This window comes from Pteronotus mesoamericanus, unplaced genomic scaffold (assembly GCF_021234165.1).
Source record: "Pteronotus mesoamericanus isolate MK-2021 breed Mesoamerican mustached bat unplaced genomic scaffold, CSHL_Meso_final contig_164, whole genome shotgun sequence".
NCBI lineage: Eukaryota > Metazoa > Chordata > Mammalia > Chiroptera > Mormoopidae > Pteronotus > Pteronotus mesoamericanus.
The window spans coordinates 24,377,716-24,395,166 of NW_026555065.1; the positions used below are offsets into that span (position 1 = coordinate 24,377,716).

The 17,451-nt window shown below is 43.2% G+C and overlaps 2 protein-coding genes and 1 pseudogene across 3 annotated transcripts in view; 2 read left to right on the plus strand and 1 right to left on the minus strand.

The window, feature by feature from the left end:
• The first annotated feature begins 6,587 nt into the window (after positions 1-6,587).
• LOC129063049 (glutamine synthetase-like) lies at positions 6,588-7,780 on the plus strand (annotated as a pseudogene).
• A 2,325-nt stretch (positions 7,781-10,105) lies between these two features.
• On the plus strand, positions 10,106-13,617 carry SRP14 (signal recognition particle 14). The gene is made up of 5 exons (XM_054565149.1): positions 10,106-10,193; positions 10,327-10,399; positions 10,910-11,022; positions 12,392-12,424; positions 12,929-13,617. The coding sequence occupies exons 1-5, from the start codon at positions 10,170-10,172 to the stop codon at positions 13,016-13,018; spliced, it is 333 nt and encodes a 110-aa protein (XP_054421124.1). The 5' UTR covers positions 10,106-10,169; the 3' UTR covers positions 13,019-13,617.
• A 253-nt stretch (positions 13,618-13,870) lies between these two features.
• The window catches only part of EIF2AK4 (eukaryotic translation initiation factor 2 alpha kinase 4), a 102,238-nt gene continuing 98,657 nt past the window's right edge, over positions 13,871-17,451 (minus strand). For both annotated transcript variants that reach the window (XM_054565596.1, XM_054565597.1), the window contains 4 exons: positions 17,239-17,307; positions 16,664-16,708; positions 15,367-15,485; positions 13,871-14,031 (listed from right to left, as the gene is read on the minus strand). In XM_054565596.1, the coding sequence (XP_054421571.1) occupies positions 13,974-14,031; positions 15,367-15,485; positions 16,664-16,708; positions 17,239-17,307 (291 nt within the window). In that variant the 3' untranslated portion in view covers positions 13,871-13,973. The remainder of the gene's footprint in view (positions 14,032-15,366; positions 15,486-16,663; positions 16,709-17,238; positions 17,308-17,451) is intronic.

The window sequence follows — 17,451 nt, forward strand, 5'->3', positions numbered from 1 at the left end:
CGGGTCTCGCTGTTTTCTTTCTTGTTCGTAACCAGATGGTAAAGGGTTGATCTAAAAAGATCTTGGAGACCTCTTGCAGCTTGATATTGTGACTCACTGAAGTCAGTGATTCATAGATGTTATTACCAGGACTTGGCTCTGATCTGATGGGGAATCTGTTCATTGTGTCTGTCTAGGTTCTCTCCATAACTGCATCTGCTGGTCTCTCAGAGCAGTGGAGTGGGCTTTCTTGGACACTGAGGGATGAATGATGACAGAGGCCAAGAGATGAACAGCATCTGTTACTTTTGGGAGTTACGACACCTGGGTAATTTGTGCAGAAACTGGCTATATAATTTCCTGTCCTTGACTTCCAGGCAGGAAATTTAAAATTTTGGGACCCCCTAATCATCATGAATAAAGAAGCCCCTCCTCCCACTCATTACCCATGGAAGTGGGGGAAGGAGGAAGACAGGGAGAGGACAGTTTTTTCTTTTCTGTGGGGGGCGGGGCGGGGGCAGTGGACGACAAAGTTCCTCATGCCCCAGTTCTGCAGCCTCATCGGGACTGTTTGAGCAGTAACCACACCTACTTTTCTTGGTCTGTTTCCTTTTGTACAATATGGGGTGTGGGGACCCTCCTCTTCCCAAAGGTCAGCAAGGAAGAAAATCATCATGGGGGAGAACCTATTAAAGCTCACACGTTTCATGAGCGTCACCATGAGATTCTGTACACAGGTGACCTTCTAGGCATGTGAGGCAGGGCTGTCCATGGGGTAGAGTTCGTGGGATAGTGGGTATTCCTTTGAATCTCCCAAAAGCCTACCTTCAGAGTCTTTCCTTTGTTTAATATTGTCTACGTTGTCTCCAAAAATGGAGTGTGTGTGAAATGTGTAACCATTTGTCATGAACATGTTAGCATGGTTTAGCTCCCAGATGGGTTGCCTCTGCACAGTAAGCTAAGGTTAGAGAGAGACTGGGGTTTTGGTGGGGGTGGAGGGGAAAGGGTTTTGGAGGATGGAATATTTGTACTCAGGGCACTGTTGAGTAGGAGGGGAAAATAACAATGACACCTGTTCTTCTACCACACTTTCTCACTTATAATAACCCCAAAGCAGTGTAAGGAAGATACTCATATTTTACAGTTGAGGAAATGGAGGCTCATAGGAATTAAAGAAGTGACTTCCCTTCAGAGACACAGCCAGAGGGTGTTGGGCCTAGAATCCAAGGATTGAGGACCCAGGAGGCAGGATCTTGCCTATGTGGTGGTGGGCTGGAGGGGGTGTTCCTGGGATGGGGGCGGATAGGGGCTTGGGATGTGGATCCATACCAATTATAAGGGAGAGGAAGATGAAAGGTGGAGTGGACTCCCAGGTTCTTCTACTCTGCCTAGGCCTGGCCTCTTTTCTGACTCCTCACCATCTTCTACCTGCGCCCTGCCACCTCTTTGGACATCTGAAAGGCCCCGAGGCCAGCCTGCGCTTCCTGTCAGGTTGCGCTTGTTTGCTGTTCTTCTCCAGCACAGAGACAGTGCAGCATGGCGGTGCTCTGAAGTCAGCGGGCCCAGGTTCAAGTCTCTACTCCACTTCTTACTACTTGTGTGACCCAAGGCACGCGGTCATTTCACCTCTGGTGCCTCAGTGTCTCTGATCAGAAAATTGACGTAAACAACACCTACCTCACAGGACTAGTATGAGGGCTCAAGAAAGGCTATATTTAAAGCTCTTACAAGTGAGCTTGGCACTTAGTAAATTCTCCATAAATATAAGCGAGTTATTAGTGTCTGAGAATAAATTAGTCCCTTCTCTAATGCAAATCTTGGTTAGCTTCTTGTGACCCCAGCCGAGGGTCTGACACGAGTGGGTGCTCGTTTAGTTCTTGTTCAATGATTGAATGAATGATAATATCCGTTGCACAGAAACAGCAGAAACAGCTTTGAGAAATGACCACAATATCGGATAATGCTGTGGTCTAAGGCAACGGGACAAAAGATCTGGGAAGACTGGGGTTGCCACCGGCAGTGCTGGTTCGGCGAGGTCAGGGCGTCCCCTGCCGGTCTCGAGCAGCGCTGCAGGCAGAGCTCTGCTGGGCTCTCCCTCCTCCGAGATGCCCATCTGAAGGGAGGGCATGTGGCATTGCCGACTTCCCCTATCTTGCCGTGAGCAAGGGGAAGGCCAGTGCTAACCACTGACACTAGTGGGCTCCGGAAACTTCCCTAGGGCCCCCAGAAGGGGCCACGGGCAGAGAGGCAGTAGCTCTCAGAATTTTAGAAGTGGAAGCAACCTTAGCCATCTAGTCTAAGTTCTCAATATAATGGTGAAAAATAAAGGAAATACATTATTTGGTTCTCACTGTAAGCCCCTTTACATAGATTATCTCAATGAAACCTGCAAACAACCTTTTGGGGTAGGAACTATGCAGAGGAAACTGCAGATAAGTACTTAGTTCAAGTACTTAGGCAAACCCAGGCCTCCTGACTCCCCATCCAGTGCTCTCATGCTCTCTCCAGGGCGCTGGGGCTGGGATCTAAACCTGGGGGTTCATCTCCGGGAGTGGGGGCGGGGGCAGAGGTCCCTGGAGCCCTGCCTTTCCCAAGAAGATACAGAGTAAACACTTGTTGATCGACTGACCAATGGAAAGAATAAAGGAATTTGTAGTTTGGAGTGCCTGGGTGGATTCAGTTTAAGGAGTGTGTTGCCATGGCTACAGGAATGCTACTCTCTCACTCTGGGCACCCAGGCATCAGGATAATCCCTCATTTCCCTCCAGCCACCCCTCTGGCCTTCCCTAGGATGCTGCCACCAGAGCAACCACTTCCCACATCTCCAGGCCTCAGGCTGCACTCCTGTCACCCCAACCCAAACCTGCCAGTGCCATTGTCTGCTAGGTTTCAATGAGAGCCCCCTTCCTCCCTTCATTCTGAGCCGACCCTGAAAATCAGCACCCTGGGGCTACAGTGAGGCAGTTCAGAACCTGGGGTGCCCCTCAGAGTGAAACTGGAAGCCAGCACATTATCTGGCAATGTGGGCACTAATCCATGCTTGTTGTCATTGTAACCTGCTTCTGCAGACTGAATCCACCTGACAAATAGAAAGGGGAACAGCCAACTCCAATCTAAGAGACTGGGGTATAATAATGCGTATCTTAGCTCACTTACCCCTCCCCACAACATAGTGAGGTAGGCATTTGAATTATGTTCCCATTTCACAAATCAGGAAACTGAGAAAAGGATTTAAGTAAATTTGGAATAAAGACCTAGGTGTTTCCAATGAAAAACCATGCACTGTTTAGAGCACACCTTTCTGTGCCATCTGATTATAGCTTTTCATTGCTTTTGAGCTAGTTTGTAAGGCTCTATGAATATGCAAATAAATTCTGTTCATCCTTCCTCTCTCAGGGGAAATTCAGCTTTGCTTCCATTTACAAATTCACTTCAATACACCTGACCTATAAATAGCCTGTTTTTTGGATTCACCTTGAATGAGTTGTAACATCTCCCCGGTTCCCTTATTAATAAGGTAAATAGATCTTAAATATGTATGAGAGTCATTTCATTTTCTAAAGGTAACCTTTTAATATAGGTCATGTAATTCACCTCCAGTCACTTAGACAGATAGAGGTACAGCTTGGATTCAAACCCACACAGCCATGATGTAGCATCTGTGTTTATAACCGTAATTCTGCAGTCTAGGCACTGCAAACCTTAATTGCATTAGAGTAACCACAGCTGTAAGTTAATCAACCCACATCTAAATAAGACCTTTGAACCTAATTCAAGCCCCAGTCCTAATGAAAACCTAATAAATTCAAATGAACTCTGAGGAAAGGACATGTGTGACCATAACATTCTGGAGAGATGATCTTAGGTGGCACAAGCAGGACACTTCTGCAGGCCCTTAGGCCCCAGGCCACTGGGGAGTACAGGGTGTTCTCTCCCAGGTCCTCCTGCAGCAGCCCCGCTCTCCCCCCGACTTGGGAGGTAGCTAAAGCTGGTCGAGCAGAAGCAGGTGTTCTACGCTGAGGGGCTCCACGTTGCTCTCAGTACTGCCTAGGCCTTTGCTGTAGGCCCCAGGAAGTGGGAGGGGATTTGGGAGATACTTTCATTTCCCAGTTCTCTTATTCTCTTAGGGTGAGTGAGAAGGGGTCAGCTTTCTGCCTCACATACTTCTCTGATTCAAGGGCCAAAAGCCACCAACCTATTTGCAAGGTAGGGTTTTGGGAGCTTGACAATAAAATTTAACCATGTCTTACTGACATAGACTCTCAATTTCATTGTTCACTGAGCTGCCTTTATTCCTGACTGATCATTAACAATCCATTTTTTCCTCATTGGAGAATTTATTTTCAGATCTCTATTTTTATAAATCGTTTTGCTTCATTATTGCTTTATTCATTATTTTTAATTTTTCAAATCAAAATTTTAAATTTAGTCACATTTTGTTTCATAGTACTTATTTTTATGATTTTATTTATGGCAAATGATACTGGTTTTTCTTTTATGATAATGATATTAAATAAATTTAAGTTCAAAATGGGTCAGCTTAAAAAAATATTAGCCTGGCTGGTGTGGCTCAGTGGATTGAGTGCCGGTCTGCAAACTGAAAGGTTACAGGATCAATTCCCAGTCAGGGCACATGCCTGGGTTGCAGGCTAGGTCCCCAGTTGGGGGCGTGCAAGATACAACTGATCGGTGTTTCTCACATTGATGTTTCTCTCCCTCTCTTTCTCCCGCCCTCCCTTTCTCTAAAAATAAATAAGTAAAAAATAAAAATAAAAAAATTAACTAATAATACGGTAATTAACTAATAATAAGGTAGTCTTAGAGTAGCAAAAATCAAGAAGGTGGTATCCAAATAACAGAATGTGGCTGGTCCATAAATAACAACAGTTTATTACTGTTTATTGAGGATTTATCATGTGCCAACCCCAATGCTATGGTATCCATGGTAGCACTGTTCAATAGACTCTGTGATGACAGAAAAACTGTTATCTCTGAACCATCCAAGACATATGTGGTTTCTGAATCTTTGAAATGTGGTTAGTGGGACTAAAGAATTGAAATTTAAAAAAATTTTTTAAATATTAAAAAATATTTTATTTATTTATTTTTAGAGAGAGGGGAAGGGAGGGAAGGAGAGGGAGAGAAACATCAATGGGTGGATGCCTCTCATGTACCCTCTACTGGAGACCTGGCCCGCAACCCAGACATGTGCCCTAGACTGGGAATTGAACCAGTGACCCTTGGGTTCGCAGGCCAGCACTCAATCCACTGGGCCACACCAGCCAGGGCTGAATTTTTTATTTAATTTTAATTAAACTTAAGTATCCTTAGGTTAGAACAAGCCTAAGGGTCTCAATTATAATATTTTATAAAATCTTTATAAGGTCTATGAAGTATTATTGTCATTTTGCTGATAAAGAGATTTAGACTTTCAGAGGTTGCCTAAGGTCACATAATTAACAAGCAGCAGAGGCGGGAACTGAACCTAGAGCATGAGACTTCAGAAGAGGTGCTCTTAATCACTTCTCACAGAAAAATAGAGCCCAAAGAATACTCTATCAGTGGTTGAATTGTACTGGCCAAGTATGATGCTAAAACTGGCAGAGTTGGCTATTTCTATTACTAGAGTGGTATGTTCTGTCATGGAAGACCTTGAGATGTCATGCAAGGGCCAGCATAGCTGTTAATTCTTGATGAGAACTGAGGTGTAATTGAGACCATGGGAAACAGTGAGGCGTATCCAATTGAGGGCTGATCTTGATGAAGCCCCAAATGAATCATGGCTTCCAGACTCTGTTCTCTTCTAGGGTAGACCATTTCCTCTACCCTGGTGCCCACAGCATCAACCCCATGGTTCCAAAGAACACTGCTCAATGTTCAAGGCATGACAGAAGCTCAGAGTCAAAAAGTCATCATTTAGACTAACCCTTAGATCACACAAGCACTGCAACTGGTTCCACTTAAGTTCATGACCACAAATATCAAGTGGGCTCTGATGTTCTCTAGCAATTTGATAATGTATCTTCAATGTTTGCTTTCTGATGATTTCACACACCCAGTACCCTCTGTCCACTTCTTTTCCTAGGCTGATGATCTTTTGTAGCAGATTTATGCTGGCTTTTTGTTCCCCAGGCCATGAACCTATTTATTATCCCCCACTGTGTGGTTCCTGGTGAAAGGCAAAGAAAATAAAAAGGTCTGAGGAGTCAGTCTCTCACCCGCCCTCAGGACTTAGACTCAAGAATATGACGTAGGGTGGCCAATCTGGGACTCCCAACAAGGACTCTGACTTCTTAACTAGAGATATCAAGGCTCAGGACTCTTTAGAGGTTATTCATAGTGGTGGTTATTGTAGAGTGGTCCTGTGCTGGCAGCCCCACAAAGGGGTTTTCATGAGACTGTTCCAGTCTGTGCTAGTCCTATGGCATATTAAGATGACTCTCCAATTTTTATTTATGTTTACCGAGCCACCAAGCTCCCAACTTGTACATTCAGCTGCTTACTTTGTAGTTCCACTTAGAAATGTAATAGGCATCTCAGATATTACTAGACCAAACAAAAACTTTTCATCTTTTCACAAAACTTTTTACTTCCTGGCAGAGCTAAGGATGGGAGAACGGTGTCTGAGCAGCACCCTCAGCCTCCTTTCTTCTCCTCTCAGCACCTTGCTCTCATGGCCTCCCTGTCCTACCGCCTGCTTGTCCCCCAGAACATTTTCTGCTGTGGCCACCTCAGCAAGTTCTCTCTTGAACGAAGGCATCAAGTAAGTGTACATGTCCCTGCCTCAAGGTGATCAAGTCCAAGCTGTGTATAACCGGATTGACGGTACTGAAGGAGGACTGCGATGCAAGACCAGGACCCTTGGCAGCAAGGCCGACTGTATAGAAGAGTTGCCCAAGTGGAATTTTGATGCCTCTAGTACTTTAGTGTGAAGGCTCCAACAGTGACATGTATCTTGTCCCTGCTGCCATGTTTTAGGACCCTTCCACTAAAACCTCAATAAGATGGTGTTCTGTGAAGTCTTAAAGCACAACTGAAAGCCTGCAGAGACCAATTTAAGGCATACCTGTAAATAGATAATGGATGTGTAGTTTGGGATGGAGCAGGAATATACTCTTATGGGCACCCTTTTGATTGGCCTTCCAATGGCTTCCCTGAGCCCCAAGGTCCATACTACTGTGGCCTGGGAGCAGACAAAGCCTGTGGCAAGGGTATTGTGGAGGCTACTACTGGGCCTGCTTGTACGCCACCATCAAGATTGTAGGGAAGAGTGACAAGTTCATGACTGCCCACTGGGAATTCCTGATAGAACCCTGTGAAGGAATCCACATGGCAGATCATTTCTGAGTTGCTGGTTTCATCTTACACTGAGTGTGTGAAGACTGAGTAGAGAGAGCAACTTTTGACCCCACGCCTATTCCTGTGAACTGGAATGGCGCGGGCTGCCACACCAACTTCAGCACCAAGGCCATGCGAGAGGAGAATGGTCTGAAGTACATAGTACATCAAGGGGCTGAGCAAGCAGCACCAGTATCACATCGGAGCCTCTGATCCCAAGGGGAGCTGGGACAACGCCTGGCCCCTAACTGGACTCAAAGAAACCTCCAACGATTTTCCTTCCAGCATAGCCAACTCCACCGCTAGTATCAGCATTCCCTGCGCTGTCAGCCTGGAGAAAAAAGGTTACTTTGAAGACTGGTACCCCTCTGCCAAATGTGACCCCTACAGGGTGACAGAAATCCTCATCTGCATGAGTCCTCTCAACGAAACTGGTGATGAGACCTTCCAGTACAAAAACTAAGTAGACGAGACTTGTAGCCATCAAACCCCTTCTAATTAATTCTTCACCCAACTTCCACTCTTGCCCCCCTCTCCACTGTCATAATAGCTGTAATTCAAAGGGTGGGATATCAAGGCCTTTTTTATTCCACATGAAAAAAAACTTTTTTAATTCCTAAATATTTCTTTTCTTAGCAAATGGCACCACCATCCACCCAGCTGCTTAAATCAAAAACCTATGAGATATCCCTGTTTTCTCTTTTCCTCTTAATGCTCACAGCCAGTTGAATGTGAGTCCTGTTGACTCTACCTTCAGAGAACAGAGTCTTCACTTAATGTTGCCTGTAGATTCTGTGGCTTTAAGCAAAATAACTTTAAATGAAAACAATTTTACCACAGGCTAATTTATATTAACAGCAGTTAGGTTCCTAGGCATGACATCAACATTGCAATGAAACAATGTTGAACAAAATCTGACTGCACATGTATTAGCACATAGACTTTTGCAGTAACTTCTGTGGTAGACACCCTCTGCCCCAAGATGTTTAGGTCCTCATACCCAAAACTTGTTGATTGGGTGAATATGTTACCTTAACATGTTTAAAGGATTTTGAAGATGTGATTAAACTAAGGATCTTGACATAGGGAGACTATTCTGGATTATCCAGATAGGCCCAATGTAACCATAAGGTCCTTGTAAGAGGGAGGCAGGAGAATCAGTCAGTAGAAATGTGATAATGGAACCAAGAGGTGGTAATGTGAGGATGGGACCACAAGTCAAGGTATACAGGTAACTTTTAGAAGAGCAAGGAGGCAGATTTTCTCCTGAAGCTTCCAAATGGAATACAGCCCTGCAGACACATTGATTTTAGATATCTGACCTCCAGATCTGTAAAATAATAAATTTATTTATTTTTAATCCTTGCTGGAGGATATGTTTAGTGATTTTAGAGAGAGAGAGAGGGAAGTAGGGAGAGAGAAAGAACAAGAGAGGGAGAGAGAAACACGGATGTGATAGAGAAATGTGGATTGTCTGCTCCCCCTACGTCCCGGGCCTGACAGAGTATCAAACCTGCAATCTTTTGGTGGATGGGATGATGCTCCAACCAACAGAGCCACCTGGCCAGGGCTCTTGTTGTTTTAAGCCACTAAGTTTGTGGTGAAGGAAGCTAATACAGTCTGCTAATGGTCTCTGTTTCCTGCCTTGTCTGTCTACAGGGCATTCTCCACACCACAGACAAAGAGATCTTTTAAAAATGTAAATTACATTGTCACTCTCATTTAAAGTTTAACAAGAAGCTTCTCTTTGTATCTGGAACACAATCCAAACTTACCGTGATTATAGGCTATATGACTCCCTCTCCTAGCTCTCCATACTCCTTCACTCCTCTTTGCTCCTGTCCTCTCCACTCCCACCCGCCTCCCTCCCCGCAGCCTCGGGGCAACAGAACAACTTGTTTCCCTTTCGGACGTTTGCTCCACCCATTCCCTGCTGTCTGAAACATTCTGCCTCCATTCAGATCAAAGTTCTCCTCAGAGAGTTGTCCCCGACCCAACCTAAACTGGTTCCTTTGTTACTCTCGTCTGTATCACCCTGTTTACTTGCCTTCACAGGACTCATTATCTTAAGTTATTCTTCTTGTTTGGTTTATTTCCTCACGTCTTTAAAGGTCCAAGTCCCAGGAAACCAGGAATTGAGCTTGCCGTCTATTCCTCTGTATACTACAACATAGCCTAAGAGGCTGTCAGTAAAAGCACATTACATGATTAAATGCTTGACTTTACAGAGGGCCTAGGGTTCAAGTTGGCGACTGGAATAGTAGGGCCTCCAAGACCCGACTTTTGACTGAATCCAGAGGTAACACTGAGATCGGGTCCCGCTCCCTCTTGCTAGAGGACTTTTAAGGGCTCCCCCACCGGACTGGTCAGAGAAGAGGGAGCGTTTAGAGAACTGCCATGAGAATTTATAATAACGATAATAATAGTAACAGCTAATACTAATCCAGAACTTTCTATATGCCAGGCACTGTTCTAGGTATTTACCGTTGCCTCTCGTACGCACCCGAATCGCAACCCACGCACGTGCCCTGAAAGGAAATCCAACCTGCGATCTCTTCGCGGGAGGAGGCCCAGCCAACTGAACCACACCCGTCAGGGACCACCGGTTGAGACGGCTTGGGACGGGTGAAACCCCAGACGGCCAAAGGCACTTCCAATCGGCCCACCCGCCAAGTCCGCACGGGGCATCCCATAGCGCAGGCGCAGGGAAGGAGGGGCGGGGAGACGGCGGAGGCAGGGTTTGGAAGAATAGAGTCGAAGTCTAAAAGCGGAAGTGCCTCCCAGCCTGGCCGGAACTTCCGCCTCCGACTGCTTGGGTCTTACGCTGACGGAGTGGGGCTAGCGGAGCCGGGATGGTTTTGCTGGAGAGTGAGCAGGTAGGGTGGCAGTCGCCCCGCCGAGGCAGGGATGCAGTTGGGAACTTAGCTCGGGGCCTCTGTCTTCTTTGGTGGGTGGGACTTGACGCGGCGGGGATTTGGGGCTGCTTAACGGGGCCGTGTTGTGTTCCAGTTCCTGACGGAGCTGACCAGGCTCTTCCAGAAGTGCCGGTTGTCGGGCAGTGTGTTCATCACCTTGAAGAAGTGTAAGCAGCTGTCGACACAGCGAGGCCGGAAGGAAGCTGGGAACCAAGAGTTCCCTTGGTGCCCAGAGTCTGGGAACCAAGAGCCGAGTCTGCGGCGCCTCCCCGCCTTCCCTTATTTTCCTCCACCTTGCTTGTACTGGGCACAGCGAGGGCCGAGGGACCGGAGAATATTAGGGGCTGTGGCGGGTGCGGCCCCCAGCACTTAACTATTTAACACGGTTCCGGTTACAGTGGGCTCCAGTGTGTCGTGGCTCTTCCCCTTGTTAAGGATCCCAAACCTCTGTTAGTGGGATTTAATCTGCTTTGATATTAGAGTATCCCTGTCGTGGAAGTAGCAAGTAGTTTCCCAAGTTTTGGCAACACCGTCGACAATGGTGGATGAGGTGGTTAACAGAACTGGAGCAGTGCAGGTGGATTAGGTGTCCTCTTCTATCCCTTCCCTGATTACTAACATTTTAACTACCTGTTAACGTCTGTGGCTGTGTTCACCAAGATGTATTTTTCATGCAGATGATGGCCGAACTAAACCCATTCCAAGGAAAGGTTCTGTGGAGGGCTTTGAGCCCTCAGACAACAAGTGTCTGTTAAGAGCTACTGATGGAAAAAAGAAGATCAGCACGGTGGTGAGGTGGATTCCTAACACTACAGTTTTTGAGTTTAAACACTTAAACCTAACGTAGCATGCAGCATATCTGAACCGGCTTTTGTTTTTTGTTTTAAATAAAGGCTACTTATTGTGTAACTCCCCAGCTGTTTTGGGATCAGGGCTTTCTTGTGTTACCTTAGTAGTAGAAAGCTCAAGAGCAAAATTAACAAGTCAAACACTTGTTCTGTTTAAATATTTTTGGAAATAAAATTAGCATATCGGTCCTTACTCATAGTAGCACTGTAAGGAGGAGTTGGCATTTAAGTATATGATTACTTACGCCCTTAACTTACTGTGCTGGGCCTTCCACCAACAATTTCATGTCATCAGATGATGCTTTTAAACTGATTATTCCTTTTCTTTGTGGTTCATGTAGTAACCATGTGGCTATATGTAGGCTTGGTACTTGTGAGAATATAAATTTATTCAAAGAGCCCTAATTATTCCCTTTCAAGGTGGAGGTTGAATATAGCAAAGCAAGAGACTCCCTGGATTCAGAATGAATACAGGCATACCTCTCTTTATTGTACATTGCTTCATCATGCTGCCAGATGTTGAGTTTATTACAAATTGAAGGCAAGACTCCCCACCAGCAAAAATTTGTGACTTGCTTTGTTGTGATACTCACTTTACTGTGATGGTCTGGAACTGAACTGATGTTTCTGAAGTATGGCTGTATTTTATTCTGCTGGGGCAGAAGTGGAATGCCCTGTAGCCACACCTGTATAGGATATTCATGACATTGTTGATCATAATTAGTTGATGCCTCCCTTTACCAGTTACCTTTAGAGGACACTTACAGTAAACTTTAAGTGCTTTTTAGAAATACAGTTGGGTATCATGAAATACAGAAACTTAAGGAATTTTTAGAGGTAGAATTTCTTGTTGTGGTAGCTTGCATTTTGCTTAAATAGGCCTGAATTAATGGAAGAAGGTTTAAAATAAGATGTGGAGGAAATAGTTTAAATACATCTTGCATAAAAGGTTAGTACTTCACCCTTTTGACACCTCTCAGAACCCAGGGAGAAAGTCAGTGCCATGTGCGTAAGAGATTTCAGCAGAGATGAGAAGCATAGTTTCTTTAGGCACCTACTTCTTCTGCCTCTTTCCTGTCTTGGTACAATTCTCATGTGGAAAAATGTCCAGAGCTATTTTGCTTATTCCCCAGGCAGAGGAAAGTGGAATAGAAAAATAGCCTTTAGTGTATCATGATCCCTGAATTGGGAAGAAATATTTTAATGATTAGGTTATAACTTCCTGAGGCTTTTGAGTTACTGTCTAAGGTGAGGCAGGGGATTTCTAAATGGATACTAGGGGTGACCTTTTTTCCTCCGCTCCTTTTCCAGGTGAGCTCTAAAGAAGTGAATAAGTTTCAGATGGTGAGTTTCTGCTGTTCCCTATGTTCCCTTTCTCAGGGCAAGTGTCAGCATAATATTGAACACTGGGTTAAAATTGGTATTTAGCTTCACTGTTCTCCTATGATGTTTTACTAATAGTTTATGAACACATAGCTGCCAGGCTATGAACTTTACTTTTAACACTGATACTGTCTTCCTTTTTAGTTTTTATAAGCTAAATTTTTGCCATCTTAGGCCTCAGATATGCTCTACCTATAATAAAGTTGAACAAGAAGTTGCCTCCATTTATCCCTTTGTGCTTAAAAAAAAAGTGCAACTCACTGTGGGTGAGTGTTGCAGAAGGTGCTATAATGTGAGAGTGTTTTCCTCATACACCATTTTCCTTCAGGTACAAGAGTCCCATGATGATATATGCTTTATCATGTAGACTCTGATTTTGGCAACATTAAATCCATTATAGAAACGGGGTAGCTTCTCCACCTATTTGCAGCTCTTCCCACTAAAGCCGTGCTCTGTATCTTTTAGGCTTATTCAAACCTGTTGAGAGCTAACATGGATGGACTGAAGAAGAGGGACAAAAAGAGCAAGAGCAAGAAGAGCAAAGCAGCACAGTGAAGGGCACCAGATTCTGTTTTCACCAACTAACCATTGAATTGCTATTTTTCCTTTGGTTTTTACTTTTGGCCACAAAGCCAGGTTTCTGATTCCCCTGCATTCTGTTTTCATGTCAGATTAGGGTCACTTGGATGGAACAAGAGCTGTGATGTTTACAGGGTGGTTATAAGAAGCCATTTTCTTTTTGACATGGCTGTCTAGCCTGTGTTGCACAGTTGTATACTCCTGGGTTATAGTTTAAAGTCTCTGCCGCCGTCTGTGTGATGAGCAATGTACCATTAAACCTGTCTATTTATCACACTGACTATCTTTTATTTATTCCTTTTCCCTCCCCGTGTTAATAGTTCTGGCAATAATTACTGATTCTGGAACAATAGGGTTATGAACAGGCTTTTAGCCCAATCTTCTAGGTTATTGGAATTAAAACTGGAAATTTTATTAAAAGTTGTGTTAGTTTGTGGGTGTTTTTCCCAACTGGTTATATAACTTTATCATCGTAGTACCGTTAGCAAATTTGAATGAGTTCTCATAGTCAAATGACAGTTTGCTTAAGCACCTTAGGATAAACATATTATAAAATTAAGAATAAAGATTATGAATTAAAGAATAAAGTTAATGATGATATTTGATTTCTTTATGCCCTTCAGTTTGGACGTTTGTCATGTGCTTAGTCATTAGGGGCTAAGGTAAGAACAAGGTTTTTTTTTTTGTCTCCTAACTCCACAAAACCTTTAGTGTCAATAGATTTGCAATTAAAAATAAGCAAATATATGAAAGCATTTATTATATTCAAAAAGATAAATTTATATATATATATTACATATGAAAAATGTACAAAGCTCCACTTTGTGTCACAGCTTCTTAGAATGTAAAGGTACTTTAAAATTACAATGAATGTACAACATTTTATAATAATAAGCTCCTGTCTAAACAATGCAGTGACTGTTCTTTAGGATTAAAATAAGATCCTGTAGTAGTCATCTCTGTAGCTGTACAGGAATAGCACAGACACCCTGTAAAAGAAAGGAAAAGGTAGGGTCAATATGATGGATGAAGAACAAGGTTAATCAAAAATTATTTTTAGAGTAACAGTGAGATGGAAGGCTAGGCACTAAAAATATTACACAAGTTTTACAAAAGCTGTGACTGGCTAGGGTCTGCAGTCTAAGGTCCTATACAAGGAGGCCGCCATTCCCTTCACAGGCTTTGTTGTTGCCTTTAAGTGGAAGATCACATAAACAAACTGGCCTCTGACATGAAGACAAAGCAAAATAGGCACAACTGTTTTTTGATTATTTGAACATATTTCTAGGAGTTAACCTGAGAGATTAAAACAGTAATTGGGATGGCTACTCCTGGGACCTCTGTTCTGTTACTGACAGGATTGTGACTGATACAGCCCTGAGGAAGATTTAGTGGTTACCAGCTACAGTTCTGACATAACTTACCAGCCACCAAATCTCAACAAGACAGTATGAGGGGGGACTCAAAAAACTGGAATTTATAAAAGAAATTCTGTGTGTACTCTTACATGTTTAAACTTCAATCACCTTCAGCCTTGGCTGGTGCGGCTCAGTGAACTGAGTGCCAGTCTGACAACCAAAGGGTTGCTGGTTTGATTCCCAGTCAGGGCACCTGCCTGGGTTGCAGGCCCGGTGCCCAGGATGGGGCGTGTGAGAGGCAACCACATATTGATGTTTCTTCTCTCCCTCTTTCTCCCTTCCCCTCTCTCTAAAAATAAATTTTAAAAATCTTTAAAAAAATATTTAGAAAGAAACTTCAGTCATCTTCAAAGTACTCTCCATTTGATGCAATACACTTACTGAAATGTTTTTGCCACTGCTCAGAACAGTTTTTGAACTTGTTGATTTTGAAGGCCTTGTAGTGCTTCTGCCGTTTTTTGTTTCACCTCTTCCACAATGGCAAAATGCCCCTTGAGGACTTTTTTACCCAGGGAACCAAAAATAGGTCGCTTGGGGTGAGATCGGGTGAATAGGGAGGGTAAGGCACGGGGGTCAAGCTGTTTTTGGTCAAAAACTGCTTAATACTCAGGACACTGTGGCCAGGTATGTTAGTAAATCACCCATCATGAAATGGACAAATGCTTTGAAATAGTCTTAAAAAATTCACTGAAGCTAAATGCAGCCTCTCACAACAATGCCAGCTGGTACACTGATAGAGCTGGGTTCCTAGAACACTCAGCAAGGGAAGCCTGTACTACAAGGGTCCCACCTTCCAGAAGATAATTCTGGGTTTTTTTGGTCCCTCCTTGTACACTATGTCACTTTAAAACCGCTTCTTAAGTTTTAACCAATTTTGAAATCTGTGATGCCTAAGTGATAACTTACTTTTTTTCTACTTTGATGTTATAAATTTCATCACAGACTAATTTCAGGTATCTTTGCTTTGGCAGACGTGACAGCAGCTGCTTCACGGTTGTGTTAAATGTCTGTTCATCAGCATCCCACTAGGAAAAAATAGATAAGGCTTAACAACAGGTACTAGGGTTTATTAACTTGCTTTTTTTTGGGTCACTAATGAAAGGCCAATGCCATTCCCTCCTTTAAGTGATGACATCATTATAGGGGGAGATACTAGGACTGATGGGGAGACTGCTGGGATTCTCCCTTTGAAGCATCAATTTTCTTTCAACAGCCTATTAGACCCTGATTAACAATATTGCAGCTGCATTGTGCTAATGTGACTTTAGACCAGTTATTTCTGCCTACCCTTTGTGTAAAATGGACTTAACCACCTCTGATGTGCATCCATTTGAATGGTTCATAAAACAATACATTGCCAGTATAGTGGCATTTGCTTATTTACAAGACAACACAGAAAAGGCAGTATGGAATGTTACTCCTGGGACAAGGTTCATTTTTCATCAGATTTAATCTGTGACTAAACACTTTGGATAGACAGAGTATTCTTTGATATGACATGTTGCAAAAATCACCTATAGCTGTGATTAAGCTGTTAAGCATTCCTGACAACAAAGGTTTAATTATTCAAATTTTTAAGTTTTTATTTGGCTATTTGATAATTAGGGTATGTACTTGTAAAAAAAAGAAACAAAGTATGACCTAATTAAATTTACTTCTTACAAAAAGATCTTCCATATAGTTAGTTCTAGTTCTACAAATGGCTTTCCTACTTGGAATGAAGGTTTGAAACAGCAGAGCATGTACAGTGTTTAAGAACATATATTCCAGTACTTTGCCTAGGTTCAAGTCCTGGTTCTACTACTTAACAAGTTGGGTGACCTCGAGTAAGATATTTAACCTCTTCTGTTCTCTGTAAAATGGGGATAATAATAACAGTACCTCTCTCTTGAGGTTGTTTTGCTTAAATGAGTTTAATAATTATAAAATGGTGAGGACAAGGCCTGCCCGAGCCTGACATTCAATAAAAACACTAGGTATTTGTTAAGTAACCTCTAAAATTTAAAAGAAAGTCACTAGAAAAGTGTGATTCCTTCAGAATCTGATTTAGTTATATATGTCACATGCAGGAACATCACCAAATTCCTGGAACTGCCATTAGAAATACCTAATATCACTGAGAAAATAATACCATTTTTAGTCTTCTTTTGGCAGAGCTTTGGGATTTTAAAAACCACAATGCAGAAGAGTTCATTTTGCTTACCTCTAGTGATAAAAACTGTAAGATTGTTTCTTTGGGTAGATCTACCTGTTAATACATGAAAATGTATGTAATCTGTCAGAGAACCCATGGCAGCACATAATAATGGCTTGTGATGATGACATCATTTTGGAGGGAGCAGCATGAATAGGGCTGGTGGAGTCTGGGATGCTACTGTGCTACACAGCAGACTTAATGAACTGCGCATGGATAAGATCTCAGCCCTGGTGAGCTAATACTCCTAGTTCCCACCCACTACACACGCTCCACAGACTTGACACTGCTTCCTGCACTTAGTGTAGCCTTACTGAGGCAAAGGCCTGAAACATTTAAAAAATGATTTTCATTTTCACTCCCTACTCCATCTTTCATAGGAAAAAGGTGAGAGAAACAAACACACAACATTCAATTTTCTCCCCAGTTCTTTACAGACTTAAATTACACATGGTTCACATCAGTGATAATAGGCTTGGACCCCAACACTGCTGCCACTGAGCAAAAAAGCCCTGACCTCTGAGGAAACTACTTTGACAGTATGGATGGAAGCCATCCTCAAAATGTTAAAAACAGTAACTTACAGCCAGAATTTCAATTTCACTGCTTTTCTGATGTAAGTTGGCCAGGGAGGTCTGAAGTCGGGTTTGTACCTAACAAGAAGAAGTCATGTCAGAATTCAGAACCTGTCAAAGCAAGCCATTTTTCTTGTAATTTTATGCCCTATTCCAGGAAACAATCACAGATGACAAACCAAAGCCTAGAAAGGATCCCAAATATTATCCTAGGACTTGCTC